At 42.7% G+C, this 17,775-nt stretch overlaps 2 protein-coding genes across 2 annotated transcripts; both read right to left on the minus strand.

Moving 5' to 3' along the window:
• Positions 1-2,816: 2,816 nt before the first annotated feature.
• On the minus strand, positions 2,817-6,908 carry VFPPC_08743 (ankyrin repeats (3 copies) domain-containing protein; the record flags this gene model as incomplete). Its single annotated transcript, XM_018287396.1, has 2 exons — positions 2,817-3,164; positions 5,325-6,908. The coding sequence occupies 2 exons, from the start codon at positions 6,906-6,908 to the stop codon at positions 2,817-2,819; spliced, it is 1,932 nt and encodes a 643-aa protein (XP_018140375.1).
• A 1,028-nt stretch (positions 6,909-7,936) lies between these two features.
• On the minus strand, positions 7,937-8,877 carry VFPPC_08742 (hypothetical protein; the record flags this gene model as incomplete). The annotated part of the gene is made up of 2 exons (XM_018287395.1): positions 7,937-8,355; positions 8,424-8,877. The coding sequence occupies 2 exons, from the start codon at positions 8,875-8,877 to the stop codon at positions 7,937-7,939; spliced, it is 873 nt and encodes a 290-aa protein (XP_018140374.1).
• Positions 8,878-17,775: the final 8,898 nt, after the last annotated feature.

A 17,775-nucleotide genomic window follows, 5' to 3' on the forward strand; every position in this document is an offset into this window, starting at 1 on the left:
TTAATCACTATATGGAGCATTTAACGGCGGTTTACTTTCTCATAAAGACCCTAATAATCACATACGTCTTATACCCGAGGTGTGTTCCAAGAGACACTGTGGTGCATGGGCGGGCGGATTTTAAAGGAAACCGTGATGCCGAGAAAATGCGATAATGCTAAATAACGCCACAAACTATTTTCAATTCTCACTTACGTTATCTCGGTATTTTATTTTGTTGTGCTCGTCGTAGAGTAGAGTGATATTATATTGTTTAACACCCACCAATAATGTTCCTTCGTCGTGCAAAAAGGGATAACTACGGCAAACCGAAAATATTGCTGACAAATGAAACGTCCCCATAGTTGTCTGTGGGTGCGAATTTAGGCTGCACCTAAGTGGTGGAGTGTGTGGCGACAAATGACTTTTTAAGTGCTAGGTTGATTAACTGACGGATATAAAGCGGTTTTTGTCCAGCGACGAGCTGGAACTGGCTCCACGTAGCACCCCTGTAAAAGCGCTAATATTGGCCTTGTGCTGATGAGTCATCGATGTGACGACATAATTTTTGCACAGAAGAACAGCTTAAAGCAGCTATAGGTCAGTTTGGCAAGCAAAGAGAGCACATGAGCGCCATAAAAGGCCGTTGTGGTTACCGGGCGATTGGCTGACGACTAAAGAGCCGGTTTTGCTGGTTGTGATAAAATGGCTCCATGATGCCCCTGCGATGAGCCAAAAATAGCTTATATTCTGGTAGGTTTTGTACCATGGCACAATCTATATAACTAGAATAAATCAGTATTAATATAAATCTATTGATTGAAGGCACTCTTACTTTTCGATTCATGTAATTTTTATTGCCTACAGTGCCGTGGTTGGGTATGAACGCTCCAAAACAACATATTTTAGACGTCCTATCGAATTTCGCTATGTAAAACGGAACTCAAGGCGCATCCTCCACACTCGCCGTTACTCTCATCTAAATGAAGGAATTCGGAGCTTAATCTGAAGTGTCAGCTGGTGTTTTCACCGTAACCCAAGTATGAGATGAGTCTCGACACTTCATGTCCATCTTAGCACACTCCAAACAAATGATAAAATGTCCACAGTCACAAGTGCCGCAATTACAGATTTAATGCATGTGTTACAGTCGGTGAATCTATTTTCTGACGACTAAGAATCGGTTTTTGGATGTGCAAAACACCCTCTCCACATGTACTCACTAGGATTAGGTAGAGGTACCGCCCTAAGTACACGATACATACAGGGGTGCAAATAAAGTTAGAAAACTAAATCCTATAGGGTATTATTACCTGTGACGTAGAATAAGCAAAGAAATAAATACAAAAGGCAACCAATAGATTTTATGGCACCAATAAGTTATCCTGCGTATAAAGTATCCGCGCTATATAGCGCACTTTATTAAAGCTCTAAACTCTATCTAGCTAACGCTATATAGTTATAATAATAACCCTTAATCTTAATACAGCTTAACTTAAAGCATATTAAAGAAGACTCTAAGAAGAAGAAACCCTAAAGCCTAAACTACTTAACGTTAATAAACTTTAAAGTATCTAGAAGCGTGGTAATGCGTAGCAACCTCTACCACCTAATTTCTCTAATAACCACAACATAGATATAGTTTATACAGAGCAAAAGTAGAAAAGTTTCTATCACACTCTAGGCATAAAGGACTAGTAAAATAAGGCTTAAATAATTTCTCATAAGAATAAAGGCCTTATAAAAGCTTTCCTTCTGTATCCTATAAGAACATCCAGGCAATAAAAGGGAAAGCAGATTAATACAGAAAGCACTATCCAGGTGTATTTAAGAAAGCTAAATAGTTTAGTCAAAAAGTATACTAGCTAGCATCTAGATAAATCACTTATAAACCACCTCTATAATGTTATAGTATTACAAATCACACCAACATTCGGTCTGAGGAGAGAGCCAAAACAAAAATCGATTATGGGACCTGACTTGTTCACATATCACTTATACTTTCCGACGCGAAAGGCGAAATAAAATAGATAGCACATAGTCAGGTCAAATATTTGCATGCAGTGCTGTATTCAATAATCAAGACTGAATATGACCTCGTAATGAAAAAGAAGCTCAATACTGAAAAAGTGCATATTGAGTAGGTATTGAGAATTGAGTATTGAATATTGCAGATATTGAGACTATTGAGAAATCATGCATTAGTAAGCCTCTCTGCATGACCTACCTGGTGGTAAACTCCAACTTCTTGGGATGAGTAACTCCCGGTTCATTACCACATCTGGTCTCCAATTCGCCGCAGAAGCTTGAACAATATTAAGGTCTCGCCCAAGAACGTGACGCACATCAGTATTTCCTGCCAACTGTAGCTAAATCTCTAAACAGGCGTGACGCACGGACGAAAGAGGGCATGAGTCGGGACACGCGGTGAAGAAAAAGGTCATCGTAAGGTTGAAGCAGTGCCAGGATGGGTTGCGCAGCTTCCGAATATCCTATGCGGTTCAATGTTGCCATCTTCTATGCAGATACGGAATTCGCCCGGTGGCTCTCCCATATTGTATTTATAGTCGGCTCAAGTCACCACGCATTGCACATGAAGTCCAGCATAAATGAACCTGGATCCATTCAATCCTCCTCTGACAAGGCATCGGAATTAGATGACATGCTCGTTGTGACTGTGCCATAGGAACCGGCTTAAGCCTAGATGGCCTGTCATGAGGCTGTGAAGGGAGTTTCCCTCAACTGTCCACGGAGGAATGATTTTTGGTGTCAGGATCAAGGTATTGGAGAGGTTATGCAGGTACTTTCCAAAAGGGAGAATAAGAATGGTCCCGAAGTTACCGAGATTTCATATGTAGCAGCCTGACGATGGTCCCGTGGCGGTTCGGGGCAGCCCACCAGACCGACGTCCGACCATCTTCGTCCTTAGCGTCGGCGTCGGCACCATTCTCGAGCAGAAGTCGCACGATGGCCTCGTGCCCGTCTCGGGCAGCCCACCATAGCGGCGTCCGCCCATCTTCGTTTTTCGCGTTACAGTTAGCACCCTTCTCGAGTAGCAGCCGCACGGCGGCCTCGTGCCCGTTCCTTGAGGCCCACAACAGTAGTGTCTGCCCATACTGGCTGTCCTTCGCCTCAATGCTAACGCTGTTGTCGAGCAGCAGCCGCACAACCGCTTTATAGCTATTCTTGCAGGCTAATATTAGCAGTATCTAACCTAAGTTACTCTTCGCCTTAATATTAGCGCTCTTATTAAGTAGCAGCCGCATAACCGCTTTATAGCTATTCTTATAGGCCTATAACAGCAGCGCCTGCCTATACTCGCTACCCTTAGCCTTAATGTTAGCGCCTTTATTAGGGAGTAGTCGCATAACAGCCTTGTGTCCTTTTTCGGAGGCAAACGACAGCGATGCTCGGCCTAAGTTATTCTTTGCCTCGACATTAGCACCTTTATCGAGGAGCAGCCGTACGACAGCTTTGTGGCCCTTCTTGGAAGCACACAATAGCGGTGTCCAACCTAAGTTACTCTGCGCTTCAACGTTGGCGCCCTTCCCAAACAGCAGTCTCACGACGGCTTTATGCCCCTTCTTAGAGGCCCACGATAATGCCGTCTAACCATACTTGCTGTCCTTTGCCTCGACGTTGGCGCCTTTCTGGAGCAGCAGCTTGACAACGGCATAAAGGCCAAAATACGACGCTACCATAAGGTCTGTAAACTTGCTAGTGGCTGCCACACCTGTAGTCGCCCAATACACTCTAAACCATGCCGAGTAGCTTTTCGAATTCGGATTGCAAATCCGTCAAGCGACAGATATAATGTTATAGTTGTCAATAATATCGGCTTGGTGAAAGTGTGCCCCCCACGTTTTGGCCGAGTAGTCTAAGAAGGCGTTGGCGTGGATAGAGTGGCCAGCTGCCCTACTGGCATGCGTAGTATTAGAGTTAAAGAAGTTTAGATATATTATGCATGCCTCTGTAAGAATAGTGTGTGCTTAGCGTCTAGTAATAGAATAACTCCAGCATAACTCCGATAAAATAGTTGTGGGCAGTGCTAAATCGTCAAGGAGAAACTTGCGAACAGTTTAATGTAGGAAATAAATGCTGCCCTTATAGATCGAGACAAATAATCCACACTAGGATCTAAGACGCGTCTTAAAGTCTTCTTTGTCTTCTAAGTTAACGTTGGATATAGACTCTAATGTGTTGTCTATATTTATTGCGATGTTTATCTCTAAGAGTATTAGCGGCCTACTAGCTGCTAAGATAATACTTAAGGCTTTCCTAACTATTAGGCGTTCCTTAACCTTAGACTTATTAAGAATTTGCTCATATGCCTCATAAATAGTCCGTGGAAGGTTTTTAATAATAAACTTGGCCCCTTTTCTCGTCTTCTTAAAGTTGGTTTTCCCTAAGTAGTTAAACACAAGATAGACCCAGAGGTATGTACGATGGGTAGTTCCTTGTAGTCTTTCATCTAAGTGGCACTTAACATCGTCTAAAAGAGTCTTCTTCTGCGATAATTAATTAAGTCGGTGGGTAATAACGCGATTTACCTCCTAACTGATTGCTTTTAACTCTTTCTCCCCTGGTATCTGTTATGGATTTAAGCGTAACGCTTGGATCTTAGGAAAGAAGGAGACAGGCACGTGGGGAGAGCTACCTAAGAACCTACTATAAGTCTTAACTAGAGCTTAACTAGACCCTATAAGGGTGCTACTAGAAACTATACTAATCTCTTTCTTCTTTATCCCTTCTCCTTATAAGAAAAGTTACTATTAGTAATACTAGTTTGCAGGAGCCCCTAGGCTAGTCCCTTACAGATAGGTCTGGGAGGATATCTGCTATTAACAGACAATATAGTTTTCCTAATTTTGAGACTAATACACTCTGTATAACTAGATGGTACTTAAGCCTCTCTCAGTTACGTATTAAGAACCTAGCAGAAACCCATGCTGTAATCACTGAAATTTTGGGTTATGTGGAGTGCTAGCAAAAGACATTATCCCCGTTGGAGGGCACTGGCTAGACGACCGCACTTCTCCCCAAACCAAGAAATTATAAATCAGGTCCTAAGGTTTAGTAGATTGTGTGGCCGCAGAACTGGAATTTGAATTTGCAGGTTATAGGGTCACCGATTGCCCAACCCGATTCGTCCATGGACTATGACAGAGGCTCTCATGCAGCTTACGCAGTCTTTTTATTCAGCTAAAACAAGAGCAAGAGCATATTAGAAAGCAATCTAGAATACTCTGGCACGCGTTACACGGCACAAAATTTGGTCAGCCTGGACTCTTGACATCCACAGGGAACGGTATCCTGTAGATTCCATCCACCTCTTCCCTTCTTACCCTCTGCCTCTCTTCCAGAGGAGTGCTGAGATGCAGACGTACCCGGCCTAACTCTGCCCCAAGGCTTTCCCATATACCCCAATCTTGATCGGCATGCACGATGCACGAGCCGTCATCAGGCAGAGAAGCCATTATCAAGTTGGAACCAATGTCTCCCATTTTCCAAGGGATCTCTTTTTTCCATTCATCATAACAGCGTTTAAATGGCACAAGCCCGCGCTCTCGCTGCCGCCTCTTTAGATCAGCCACGAAAAAGTCACGCTCCGGGCTAGCTTCTGCCTCCTTAATAACACAGACATCCACTACCGGAGAAGTGTGGTCAACGTTGTCGCTAGGTGCCTCGTCGTCCATATCCATAAGCCAACTATACAACTTACGATTGCCGGCGGCAATGCTGGCACGTACGCACTGTGGTCGCATAGCTGGTCGAGCCTTAGCCAGTGCGTACAGTGTCGCACTTGACGGCATATTCGGGTACCAGATCCAGTACGGCAGCTCATCATCAGGCACGGGCGGCTTAGCATCCAGGAGACGATGCGTGTCATTGTTCATAACATGCCGGGCGTTGATGGCTCTCCTTAGAGCCGGCTCCTCCTCATCATCCCAACTACCCGCAATTGCATGCATAATGTCCGGGTTTCGGCTAAGCCAGAGCGCCATGGAGGTGCTTCGATAGACTCCAGGCACCAAGCAGTGGAACTCGTATTCCACGGCGCGACCAGGGCGACGGAGACGGGCATATCGGTCGACATTACCCTCATAGGCAGCTACTAGGATAAGCAGATCTTTATGCATAGTTGGAAGATCAAATGGCAATGGAGACTCAAGCAGAGCAACTTCAGCGTCGCTGAGCTTAACCTTGTCCGGTTTTATGTGCTCCTCGCCAACACCCCAATCTTCGGTAATGTTAAAGTATCTCCATGGTCGAATGCCAAGGCCGTCGGCGATTTTCCGACGTGTCCTAAGAGTGGCGAGCACTGCCGTGTCGGCATTCAAGCAGGCGCCGGGTTTAGGGCTCTTGAGCTCAATCGTCAGGTTATAGTCATTCATGACCCCATAGCGCGTAGGCATGGCCATGATGTGCTCAAAGATATTGCGGGAACCCTCGTTGGCCGCCTCTCGCGCCTCCTCTGCGATGCATGGATCGGGGAGCAGATCAAGCTCACAATAGAGTTTGGCATACCCCGCGACTGCGCAGGCTCGGCCAACTTGGTATCGCATGTCTGGGAACGCCGCAGCAACTCTTCGGTATGTGTCTTCACTAGCAACATCAGGATACCAGATGCAGTATGGGTAGGAGTCCTTGTTAGGCATCTGCTCAAGGCTAGGCACGTAGTCGCTCATAATCAAGCGGGCATTGCGAGCTCGCATAAATACCTCTTGTCCTGGAATGCGACAGAGATCTGAGACTATATCGGACGTGGCGAAAGCAACATGCTGACGAATGCCGCTCACTACACTCAGTCGCACAGTGCTATTACCCAAATGCGCTGGCAGTGCCTTGCCTCGAAGCCCCAACTCACAGTCGGCTCTGCTGAAGGATGTTTGATTTAGAAGACTCAAAAGATGTTCCGTCGAGGCCATATTGGGGCGGCATGTAAGGCCTCAAGCCAGGCCAATCCAAGTCTTGTGTGTGCTTTTTCGCCCTGCTGCCACAGGTGATGGCCAATGGAGGGGGAGGGAGATTGTAAGCTGAAAAGATCGAACAAGGTGCTTCAGTTTGAATACAATTCCTCAATATTGCGATGCCTCACCTGGCTGGTCGATTTCATTAAATTTGAGGTGACTGTTTTGTTTGGTTGTTGAGAGCAAAAAAAAAAAAGAAGCTGTCTGGTCTGCTCTGTCCGATGGGAGGGCCTTGGGCAATCCAATAAAGACCCGACGTGCGCAACGCCTCGACAAACTCAGGCGACAAAAGTCAACATTTATAGCCACCACCTACCCTGCTTACAGTGGGCGTAGCTCTGTTGCTGCCAGGCGCCCACCCTCTGGTGGAGATCGGACCAGACATGCCCATACAGGATTGATACATACAACATGCCAGGTACCAAGGTCTGGGCAGGTCTCTGGCCTCTGAGTCACCAGACTGTTTCTGCAAAAGTCTGCCCCGCCCCTGCGGTGTGGTTATTACGATATGCCCCTGGAAACATTGGCCTGGTCCCACTTAACTGATTGCATGTGGTTCGGCATCAGTCGGAGCCACCAACCCCCCTGACACCTCTGGTGATGTCGTTGAAAGCTTAGAACGAGCACCAAACAATACACATACACCCTGTCCGTTAATAAGATAGATCTGCGAGGACGCTGCAGACCCGCAATGGGAAATAAAACAAAAGCTTGCCTCAAAATAGCTAGTGCTCTCCTGCATGTTAGAAATGAAGACTCAATAGCAGTTTGTCGATCCATGTCTAATACTCTTCTTAATATCAGCATCAAGTAGATCAGGCACTGGGGGTCAATAGATGGAACGCGATTCCACGCACATGAGTAATCAGCTCGACCTTTTCCGAAAACAAAATTTACAGAGGTAGGTGCTACATTGTAGCATACAGCTGGTCAATTGAAAGCTAGCCAGCGTAATTCGACAACACATTCTGCGCAGCCATGGCAGCCTAGCAGTTGGGTTTAGCTCTCCACTCCTTTTCAGCATCCTTGGTAGTTTCATGTTCTTTGATAACCGAGAAATGATTCTTTGCCACGCCTGAATCCTGCTCATTGGTTCCGTAGGATCCTGTAAATGCTTTGACTTCTTCCACGGTAAATAGGCCAGGAGGAGATTTGGCGACGATGTCGTTCTCATCAAGGGAAAAGATCCTCACAGTCGAGTCGTGTTCCCAATCCTCCACCTTGACTTCAACAAGGGCACCTGTCCACTTCTTTTTGATGGCTTGCACCAATGCCTTTTTCCCGTTACTACCGCCTACCATGTCACTCCCTCGGAGCTTCAAAATCTCCTTATGGCACACCTCCAGCCTATCTCTGTAGTGATCGAGGTCCGATATTTTACCCTTTTCCTTCATCTCATCGTTGGCTGTATAATGGTAGATTAACAATAGGGACCTAGGCAACACTTCGTGAGCGTGGAGAGGGGAGGCCTACCTGATTTCAAGACTGTTCGAATCCTACTAATGGCATCACTCCACAATGCTACGTTGCCCGCAAAGAGGCGGCCCAGGTCTATATTCCCCGTTTTGCCAAAGTAGTCCATCTCCACGGCAGTCTTATGCGGTTCCGGGTCGTTGAGGTCGATCTCATGCTCCTTGTACCAGTCTTCGGTCAGGCCATTCCCATCTTCGTAACCGTAATCGATGAAGTTGATCATTTCTCTGAAATTAGCACCTCCGTTCGGGTGAGACCCCCCTAATTCAGCGAGGCCCGGCAGTATTTTGGTTTGCTTGGCAGTCCAAGTGGCGACGGCGATGCGGTATGTCTGGTAAAGCGGGCCAATCCGCTCATAAGCACCTGTTACACCTGTGGTGGAAGCTATAGGTAGCGACGAAAGAGTAAAACATAGCAGACTGACCAGCCCGCCGGCCATGCGCCGAAACAGCATGGCGAGATGATGGGATCTAGGAAGGAAATCGGACTGGGAAAGAGCGTTGACACTTGGCGTTTGGTGTGTAAAAAGGAACGGAAGAGGTGCTAAATACAAACAAAAGACCATGCCTGTAAATGACCGTTGTGCCTTGTGTGCTTGGCCGTTCGCAACCACGCCTCTTGTCCGACTACTCTCCGAGTCTCCGTCAATACGCGTTCAATCTAAGGTTCCATTCTCACCAAGACCACTTATTTCCGTGCTAATAATGGATTGCAGAGGTAATTAAAAGCTGCCGAGCTCAAAATCATTCCGGGGGAGCCTTCAAAAGTCCCTGGCATAACTGGTTAACCGGGATCCCTTGCAATTGTTGCCACACTAGTATGCAACAGGGGGTGTCGTGTGTTGGCCCGTAAGGTGCAGTCGTCAACAAAGGAAGGTGCCCTTGGTCAACAAGGGGATTTAGTAAATAAGCATTAAATGCATCAAGTAAATAGCTCTGGTCAAGAAAATCGCGGTCAAGTCTGTTAATTCATGATTGTCTAGCTAGAGGGGGCAGAACCTCCCTTTTATCTGTGTGCTAGCTATAAGGTCAAATGAAAACACCAAGTCCCTTTTTCCTATCCCTTGTCAAGCCCCCAAGTGTGAGCAATTCCGCCCACATAGTAGTATCCCTGCTATATACTCTAACGTTTGCGGTATAATAGAGATATATAGCAGCTAAAGTTTTTAGACAAGGGATTCTTTAATTATGCTATAGTTTAGGCACCCATAATTAATAAATATAGTAGGGTAATATTTCTTATTAAGTCTTATGTTAACATAAAAAGGTGTAAAGGTCTGGGCTTAAGCCCAGTCTTGTGTGCGCAACTGAGGGAGCCTGTATAGTGCTAGATTGAGCAGTTATGAGGGACTTGTTCAATTCGTACTCTTTTGCCGTAGTGGTAAATGGGCCCGGCGCAACCGGTATGTCTGCAGCTAGCAACTGCGATGCCTAATCGGGCTAGACCATAACAGGCATAAAAGGTACTACAAAAATAACACGTAGGCAAATCTACTCTTAGTTATAGCCTTAGGTTACTATAGCTTAGCCCGTCTTATGCCCCTTGGACGGGTCCCCTAGACGGTAAGAAAATCAATTAATCAATTACTAGGCCCCCTCTGCGGTAGCAGGATTAATTTGCGTAGCTTCTTTAGAATCACATAGTGCGTAATTACATAAATAGTAAGAACTCAAAGCAACACAGAGCATTTATTTGTGCATAGAATTATTGAGAAATATTTTATTTATACATCTCTTATAATTTAGTATAGCAGATAGAAACGCAAGTCAATTTCCTATGCACTAATAAGCCGCCTTAAGGTCTAACGCAAAGCTAAAGCCTCTACGTGCATTCTGCATATCCAGATCCCCATACACAGCGATGAAGGGAATCATCGTTAGTACACTAGCAAAATACACTAGTTAGCATTCTTTAACTTGAGAATATATAGTCTATTATCTATTAACTTACAGGCGCATAACTACCACAAGGAATTTCCTTTCGCGATCCATTGTCATGAACAATACAAGCACCATGTGCATGTTTGCCCCCAGGGCGACGGCATGTCTAGCAAAGCACAATTTGGTTAGTTTATTGCTTAGCATTTTGTGTTCCCTTTATTGCAATCACAAACCCCAACTATCTTTGTACCACTATATAGCCCCTTAACTGGCGAAGCCGGCTTAACTGTGTGAACCGGCTTATACGTGTCAGCCGGCTTAACTGGCTGAGCGTCAATAAGGCTAGCAAATAGGGCTGTAATAAGAATTGCGATTGATTTCATGTTTTTGGTAAGAGAGATAAATATATGTATAAATTAACTCTTAGTTCTTTAAATTTAATAGTTTTATAGAGAAATAAAAGGGATAATAATACAGAAAGAGCGAAAAACTAGTTTATTATATAATTTTTGTAAGGGAATAGTCTAGCGGCTCCTTGGAAAGGGCCGGCCACGTACGTACGGGGAAGGTTGAAGAAGGGAAGGAAGGGAGGACTGATAAAGAGGGGGAAAATAACCGTCTTAAGTATCCCAGCCGGCGGCGCAGCTCAATCGCGGGGACCGTTAAAGTGAACTCAAGGTGAGCCCAAGGTGAACCGCACACAAACGGCTATAGCACACTGACCCTCTGCCGCCTTAACCGCGCCCAGGCAGCCTCCCGCAACCGCGTGTGAACGACAAACAAAGATACAGCCTACTACACGCGTCCTGCTGCCCACACGCTGCCGCCGCAGCACTAACAGGAAAAGCAGCTCTTAAGGGACCTACTGGGTAACCTGGGATATTACTAGCCATAAAGGCAACAACTTCTACGCAACAATAAGAGCCATGCCCCCAGCCAGGAGCGGGGCGCGGCCGCACTACTACCGTAGCGTAAGGGTTTTTCTTTCTATTATAGGTTTTCCCTCACGACTAAGCTAGCAGGAGTACTAGGCTATTTAGCTATAAATAGCTAACTAGTGTAAGTAAGTAAATAAATAAATACAATACAAATACAATACAATACAAATACAATACAATACAAATACAATACAATACAAATACAATACAATACAAATACAATACAATATAAATACAATATAATAAAATATAATACAATACAATATAAATATAATATAATAAAATATAATACAAGTAATGCTCTAATAATAATACTAAATACCAGAGCATTGCCAAAAAATACAATACAAAATGTATTTTTGTATTGTATTTGTATTGTTATTATAAATGACAATACAGATATACCCATCATTCCGGCTCATGGCACCCACACCATACAATTGAACCTATTGTATCCTTCAGCATTACCATCTGTATATTCTTTCGTATTCTTCCTACCCAGTTACCCTTGCATTACTATTAATAGTAATTTCTTAAGGTTCTAAGTTTAATTTCCATGTAATGCAAAAATATAGCCTAATTTAAAGTAGGTTTTTAGAAGCTAATTATAGCTAATATAGCTATTTCTAGCCCTATTACTAATTTATTAGCTATTTTTAGCTACTCGGCTACCTACCCACGCCAATCTCCCCTATTAATAACGCTAAAATCCTTGAATTCTAAGCTGTTTTCTTGTAGTATTCTATATTTTCTTCAATTAAAATACAGATGATTTGTTTGCTATTTTGTTAGTATTGTTTTTTATTTAATACAAGCAAATCACAAATACTAAATTGACAATAGATAGGTAACAAATACCAAAATAAATTACATACAAAATAAATACAATACAAAATACAAGCAACCCCCAAAAAATACAATAAATACAATACAGGCAATGCTCTGCTAAATACCCTACTATATAGTATTACTTCTAGCCTAAATGCACTATAGCTCTAGATTATATTATCTCTATATGCTTTTGTGTTATTCTTAAAGGTAGCTACTATATTGCTGCTTAGTAGCCTTCTTACTAGAGTATTGCCGGAAAATACAATACAAATATATTTCTGTATTGTATTTTATATTATATTATATTTAATACAATACAAAATATAACACATAGAATACTATCGCTAGTTAAAGGCACACCCCCGAACCACTGCATGTCGTACAGCCCTGTTTAATCGTGCAATGAGCAGGCCACTGGCATCTGTAAGGTTTGCACTGACTGCCTGGGCGAGGCGGTAGCCGATAGGGGCGCGAAACCCTAGAAACCCCAGAAACCCTAGGAAGCCTAGAAAGCCTAGAAGGGGCAGAAGGGGCAGGGGGGCGCTTAGGGAGCAGAGAGAGAGAACGGAGAGGAGGGAGAGGAGGGAGTACCTCAATGCGAGAATGGGGAGGTGCGAGAGGAGGGAAAAAATAGGGGCGAGCAGGGGGAGGCCCGGAAGGAGGGGGAGAAGGGGGAGGAGGGGCAGAAGGGTTAGGACGGGGACGGAGAGGACGGAGAGGCCGGGAAGGAGGGGGAGGAGGGTTAGAACGGGGACGAAGAGGAGGGAAACCAGTAAGAGAAGGAGTAGCAGCCTTCTGCTTAATTTTCTCCTTATCACCTCGTTCCTAGACCTAGTATTAGTAACGCTACTTTAGAACACATATTAAAGGGAATATAAAGAGCAAGATTAGCTATATAGACTTACAAGAATATTAAATGCTAAAACGTTATTTTTACTCTCCTTTCTTAAGCTAAGATCGCTTGCATCTTTCTAAGTTAAGTATTAGTATAGTTGCTACATTACAAGTAAGAATACCCTACAAGTTTCTTAGCTATATTATAAGAGAATCTAGCTGTAGTTATAAGAGCATTAAAGCTAAGAGTAACTATGCAGCACATATTAATTATAGATATAGATTATATTATTTAAAGACTTACAAGCTAAAATAGTAGCAATGCGAACCATTTTGCCGTAATAAGATAAGCATATAGATTAAGTATAGTAGGCTGAATAATAGTTAATTAAGAGAATTAACCTATTATCATTAGATAGGAAAGAAAGATCTAGCGCTAGAATATAACGAGTAGACTTCTTATATAGCTTTTCCTAACTTAATTTTTATTTTATAATTAATATTAATATTGTAAGTAACTTCTTAATTACTACTTAGTAGGTATTAATAAGTATTATTGTTTAAGTCTTAAATCCTAGCTGTGAGGGAATAATTCTATTATGTCTAGGCACTAGCTAGTCTATATAACTATAAAAGCGCGCAGCGTGACTTTTCTGAATGCGTAGCAGTCTATTATTGTCTAGTTTTAATAAGTGCTAGGCTTTAGTCTAGTGTTAGTTTGTAGTAATTAGAGCATTGCCGAAAACTACACTATAATTATAGATTTTATAGTGTAGTTTATAGTGTAGTATTGTTATGGATTCAAGCGTAACGCTTGAATCTTAAGGAAGAAGAAGACAAGTAGGTGGGGAGAGCCACCTAGGAACCCACCACGGGTCTTGCCCGGAGCTTAACCGGACCCTGTAAGGGTGCTGCTAGGAACCATGCTAACCCCTTTCTTCTTCTTCTCTTCTCCTTATGAGAAAAGTTACTATTAGTGACGCTAGTTCGCAGGAGCCCCTAGGCCAGTCCCTTACAAGTATAGTATATTACACTATAAATTATGCTACTAAATAAGTTCTTTATAGTGTATATGTCATGGTCTAGCCCGATTGGGCCATCGCGGGTGCTAGCCGCAGCCATCTGGGAGGAACGCTCCCAGTCCCCTTTGACCAGTACGGCAAAAGGGTACGAATTGAACTAGTCCCTTGTGACTGTTCAATCTAGCACTATACAGGCTCCCTTGGTTGCGCACACACTAAAGACTGGGCTTAAGCCCAGACCTTTACAGTATAACTAATAGTAGAGCATTACTTGTATTGTATTTATTGTATTTTAGGGGGTCTGCTTGTATTTTGTATGGTAGTTCTTTTGCATTGTATTGTATTTGTATTTTGTACATACGCTATATATTGTATTTGTATTATATTTGTATTAAATACAATGCAATACAAAAATATAATACAAAAATACATTCTATTTATACTAATTAGAATAAATTACTAAATAAATCCCTATATATCTAATAATAGCTAAAAATAGATAATACATTAGTAATAAATCTAGTATTATCTAATAGAATCCTATTTTAAATTAGGGCTTTTTACCTTACATAGAATCTAACTTAGAACCTTAAAAAATGACTATTAATAGTTTGTTGGCCCAAAACAAACACGCCTAAGAGCTTAGAGTGACCCGCGAAATACCGCACTTACACGCAGCTCGTTAGCAATTCAGTCTAGATTATCACTTCCCTTCAGTCCAAATAGTCAGAATCTTTCCAATTGCCTAGATCAAATAATATGTTAATCTTTAATTGCTTTAGTCTTCTCGGAAGACTTCAGCAATATCGTTTGGTGGTGCACCTCCGCAAGGTGTAGCCTGTAGCAAAGGAAGGCGCCGTATGGCCGGGTGGTTAGAAGTCTTCCAATTGCCTAGGTCAAATGATATTTAATCTTTAATTGCTTTAGTCTTCTCGGAAGACTTTAGCAATGTCGTTTGGTGGTGCACCTCCGTGAGGTGTAGCCTGTAGCAAAGGAAGGTGCTCTTAGTCAACAAGGGATTTAGTAAATAAGCGTTAAATGCATCAAGTAAATAGCTCTAGTTAAGAAAATCGCGGTCAAGTCTGTTAATTGAGAATTGTCTAGCTAGAGGGGGAAGAACCTCCCTTTTATCTGTGTGCTAGCTATAAGATCAAATGAAAACACCAAGTCACTTTTTCCTATCCCCTTGTCAGGCCCCCAAGGTGAGCAATTCCGCCCACATAATATAAGCTGATAATATTTATTTTATATATTTTATATATTATTAGCTTATAACTTCTATATATCTAGAAATACATTTATTTATAGCTTTCTTAAAGATACTATAACTATAACTGTAGTTTTGTAGTGTAGTAGAAGGTAAATCTAAACTATAACTACAAGTAGGCTCTAAAGAACTACACTAAAACTACAAGTAAACTCTAAAACCTACACTTACTACACTACAAACAATACTCTGCTGTTAGGGTGGGTGTTCAAGTAAGTAGAGTGAAGGACAAAGGAGGTAATCTTGTGTTCGTAGCGTGATAGCAGATATCTAGCAGTTAGAATAGTAACGGTCTTAGTCTCTAATCCCTCTTAGATCTAGAGAGCTCTTCTCCCTCCTCTTTATACTAGAAGCGGGGTAGCAGTGTGGTATCTGCTACCTATAGTCGACCTCTCCTTGCGTTAGCTCCTAACATCTGCTAAATATAAGTAAGTATCTATAATACTTACTTCTAAGGTAACTAGTACTAGTAGTATAGAAGCACCCTAAATTTTCTCTTTCTTAGATAGCTCTTAGTTTTTAGTTTTTAATATAGTAATCTTTAGCATAGTTCTAAGTAATAATTTAGGTAACTATACAAATTACTAGTTATAGTCTATAACCCATTACTAATGTAATATCTAACCGCTTAGATCAACCAATATAATTGTCTCTGCTAATATAAACCACGCCTGGTTTATCCCTTGGGAACCCTAGCTATTATACGCATCTCTTTTGAGGACCGCAAGTGTTACAGCCCTTCCTCCTGCATTCAGTAGGCTTTCTGCACTTGTAAGGTTTGCATGTACTGCCGGGATAAGCCGGAAGCCCCGGGCGGTGTCCACCCAGTTTTCCACCCTTATTGCGCCTGGTCCTGGTAGGGACCAGAATTAGAGAACGGAGAGGAGGGAGAGTAGGTGGAGGAGAAGGGGGAAAACGGATAGGACTGATAGGACGGAGAACATAGCTGGGAGGGTAAAGAGGGGAGGAAGGAAGGGGAGGACCGAGAGGACGGTAAAAAGGGTTAGGAGGAGGGGCAGGAGGTTGAGGATGTGCATAAGGGCGAGAAGGGGGGAGACGAGGAGGATGGGGAAGAGGGAGACTAATAGGAGGCTTATTATTCTGTTCATCACCTCGTTTCTAGACCTAGTATTAATAATGCTACTTTAGAGTACATATTAAAGGGAATATAAAGAGCAGAATTAACTATAAGAACTTACAAGAATATTAAATGCTAAAATATTATTCTTACTCTGTTTATTTAAGCTAATATTACTTGTATTATTCTAAGTTAACTATTAGTATAGCTGCTAAACTGCAAGCAAAACTAACCTACAAGTATAGCTATACTATAAGAGAATCTAGCCGTAGTTATAAAGGCATTAATAATAAGAGTAACTATCCAGTATATATTAATTATAGAGATAGATTATATTATTTAAAGACTTACAAGCTAAAATACTAGCAATGCAAACCATTTTGTTGTAATAAGGCAAGTAGATAGGTTAAGTATTATAGGCTTAATAATAGTTAATTAAGAGAATTAACCTATTACTATTAGATAAGAAATATCTAGTCCTAGAATAAAAGAGTAGACTTCTTATATATCTTTTCCCAACTTGATCTTTATTTTATAATTAATATTAATATCGCAAGTAACTTCTTAATTACTACTTAGCATGTATTAATAAGTATTATTGTTTAAGTCTTAAATCTTAGTTATGAGGGAATAATTCTATTATATCTGGGCACTAGCTGGTCTAACATCTACATAACCATAAAAGCGCGCAGCGTGACTTTTCTAAGTCCAATGTAAAAAGAGCCATAACTTAAAATGGGGTTGTATTAGCTAATAATAATTATTATTACCTAATACAATATGTATTAGTAATTTATGAGCTACTTTTAGCTATAATTGGATATATACGGATTCTTTAAGTATTGCTTTCTAATTACTATAAATATAACGTATATATGTAAAGTATTGTATTTAATACGAAACAAAACATATAGCAGATGAAAAATACAACTACAACACAATAGAAGAAAAATAAAAGATAAATGCAAGCAAACGCAAAGAGTACAATAAATGCAAGACAAGAAATGCACTAGTCATCAGCCGGCTAGTAAGGCAGGCTAGTGAGGCGGGCTGCGGCGGACCAGGAACAGTCCGCCAGAGGCAGCCGCTGGAGGGGGGTCGGGGTCCCCAGCGAGCGCAGGGTAGGTAAAATCAAAATTCTTGTTAGTGGGCGCGCTGCCCCGTTGCCAGTTGGTGAGTGAACGGGCGGGCGGGCGGGGTGGTGGTGGTGGTAACCAGGTGCTGTGAGCGGGCGGCGTACCCTGGAGGGGTCCCGGGTAGGCCGTCTGACTTGGCCGCGCAGCGACAGCTATAGGGTAGTCTGGCTACCCTGCAGACGCTGGGGGGGAAAGCTGCAGGGTAGGTTGTGTGGTGCAGGGTAGCCCGGTTACCCTGTAGACGCTGTGTAGTGGTGCAGGGTAGGCGCGAGCAACGGGCAGTGCAGGGTAGCTCGGTTACCCGGGAGGATGTGTGCAGGGTAGTCCGGCTACCCGGGAGCAAAGCGCGCGTCTTTCTGGCGTTTG

This window comes from Pochonia chlamydosporia, chromosome 6 (assembly GCF_001653235.2).
Source record: "Pochonia chlamydosporia 170 chromosome 6, whole genome shotgun sequence".
NCBI lineage: Eukaryota > Fungi > Ascomycota > Sordariomycetes > Hypocreales > Clavicipitaceae > Pochonia > Pochonia chlamydosporia.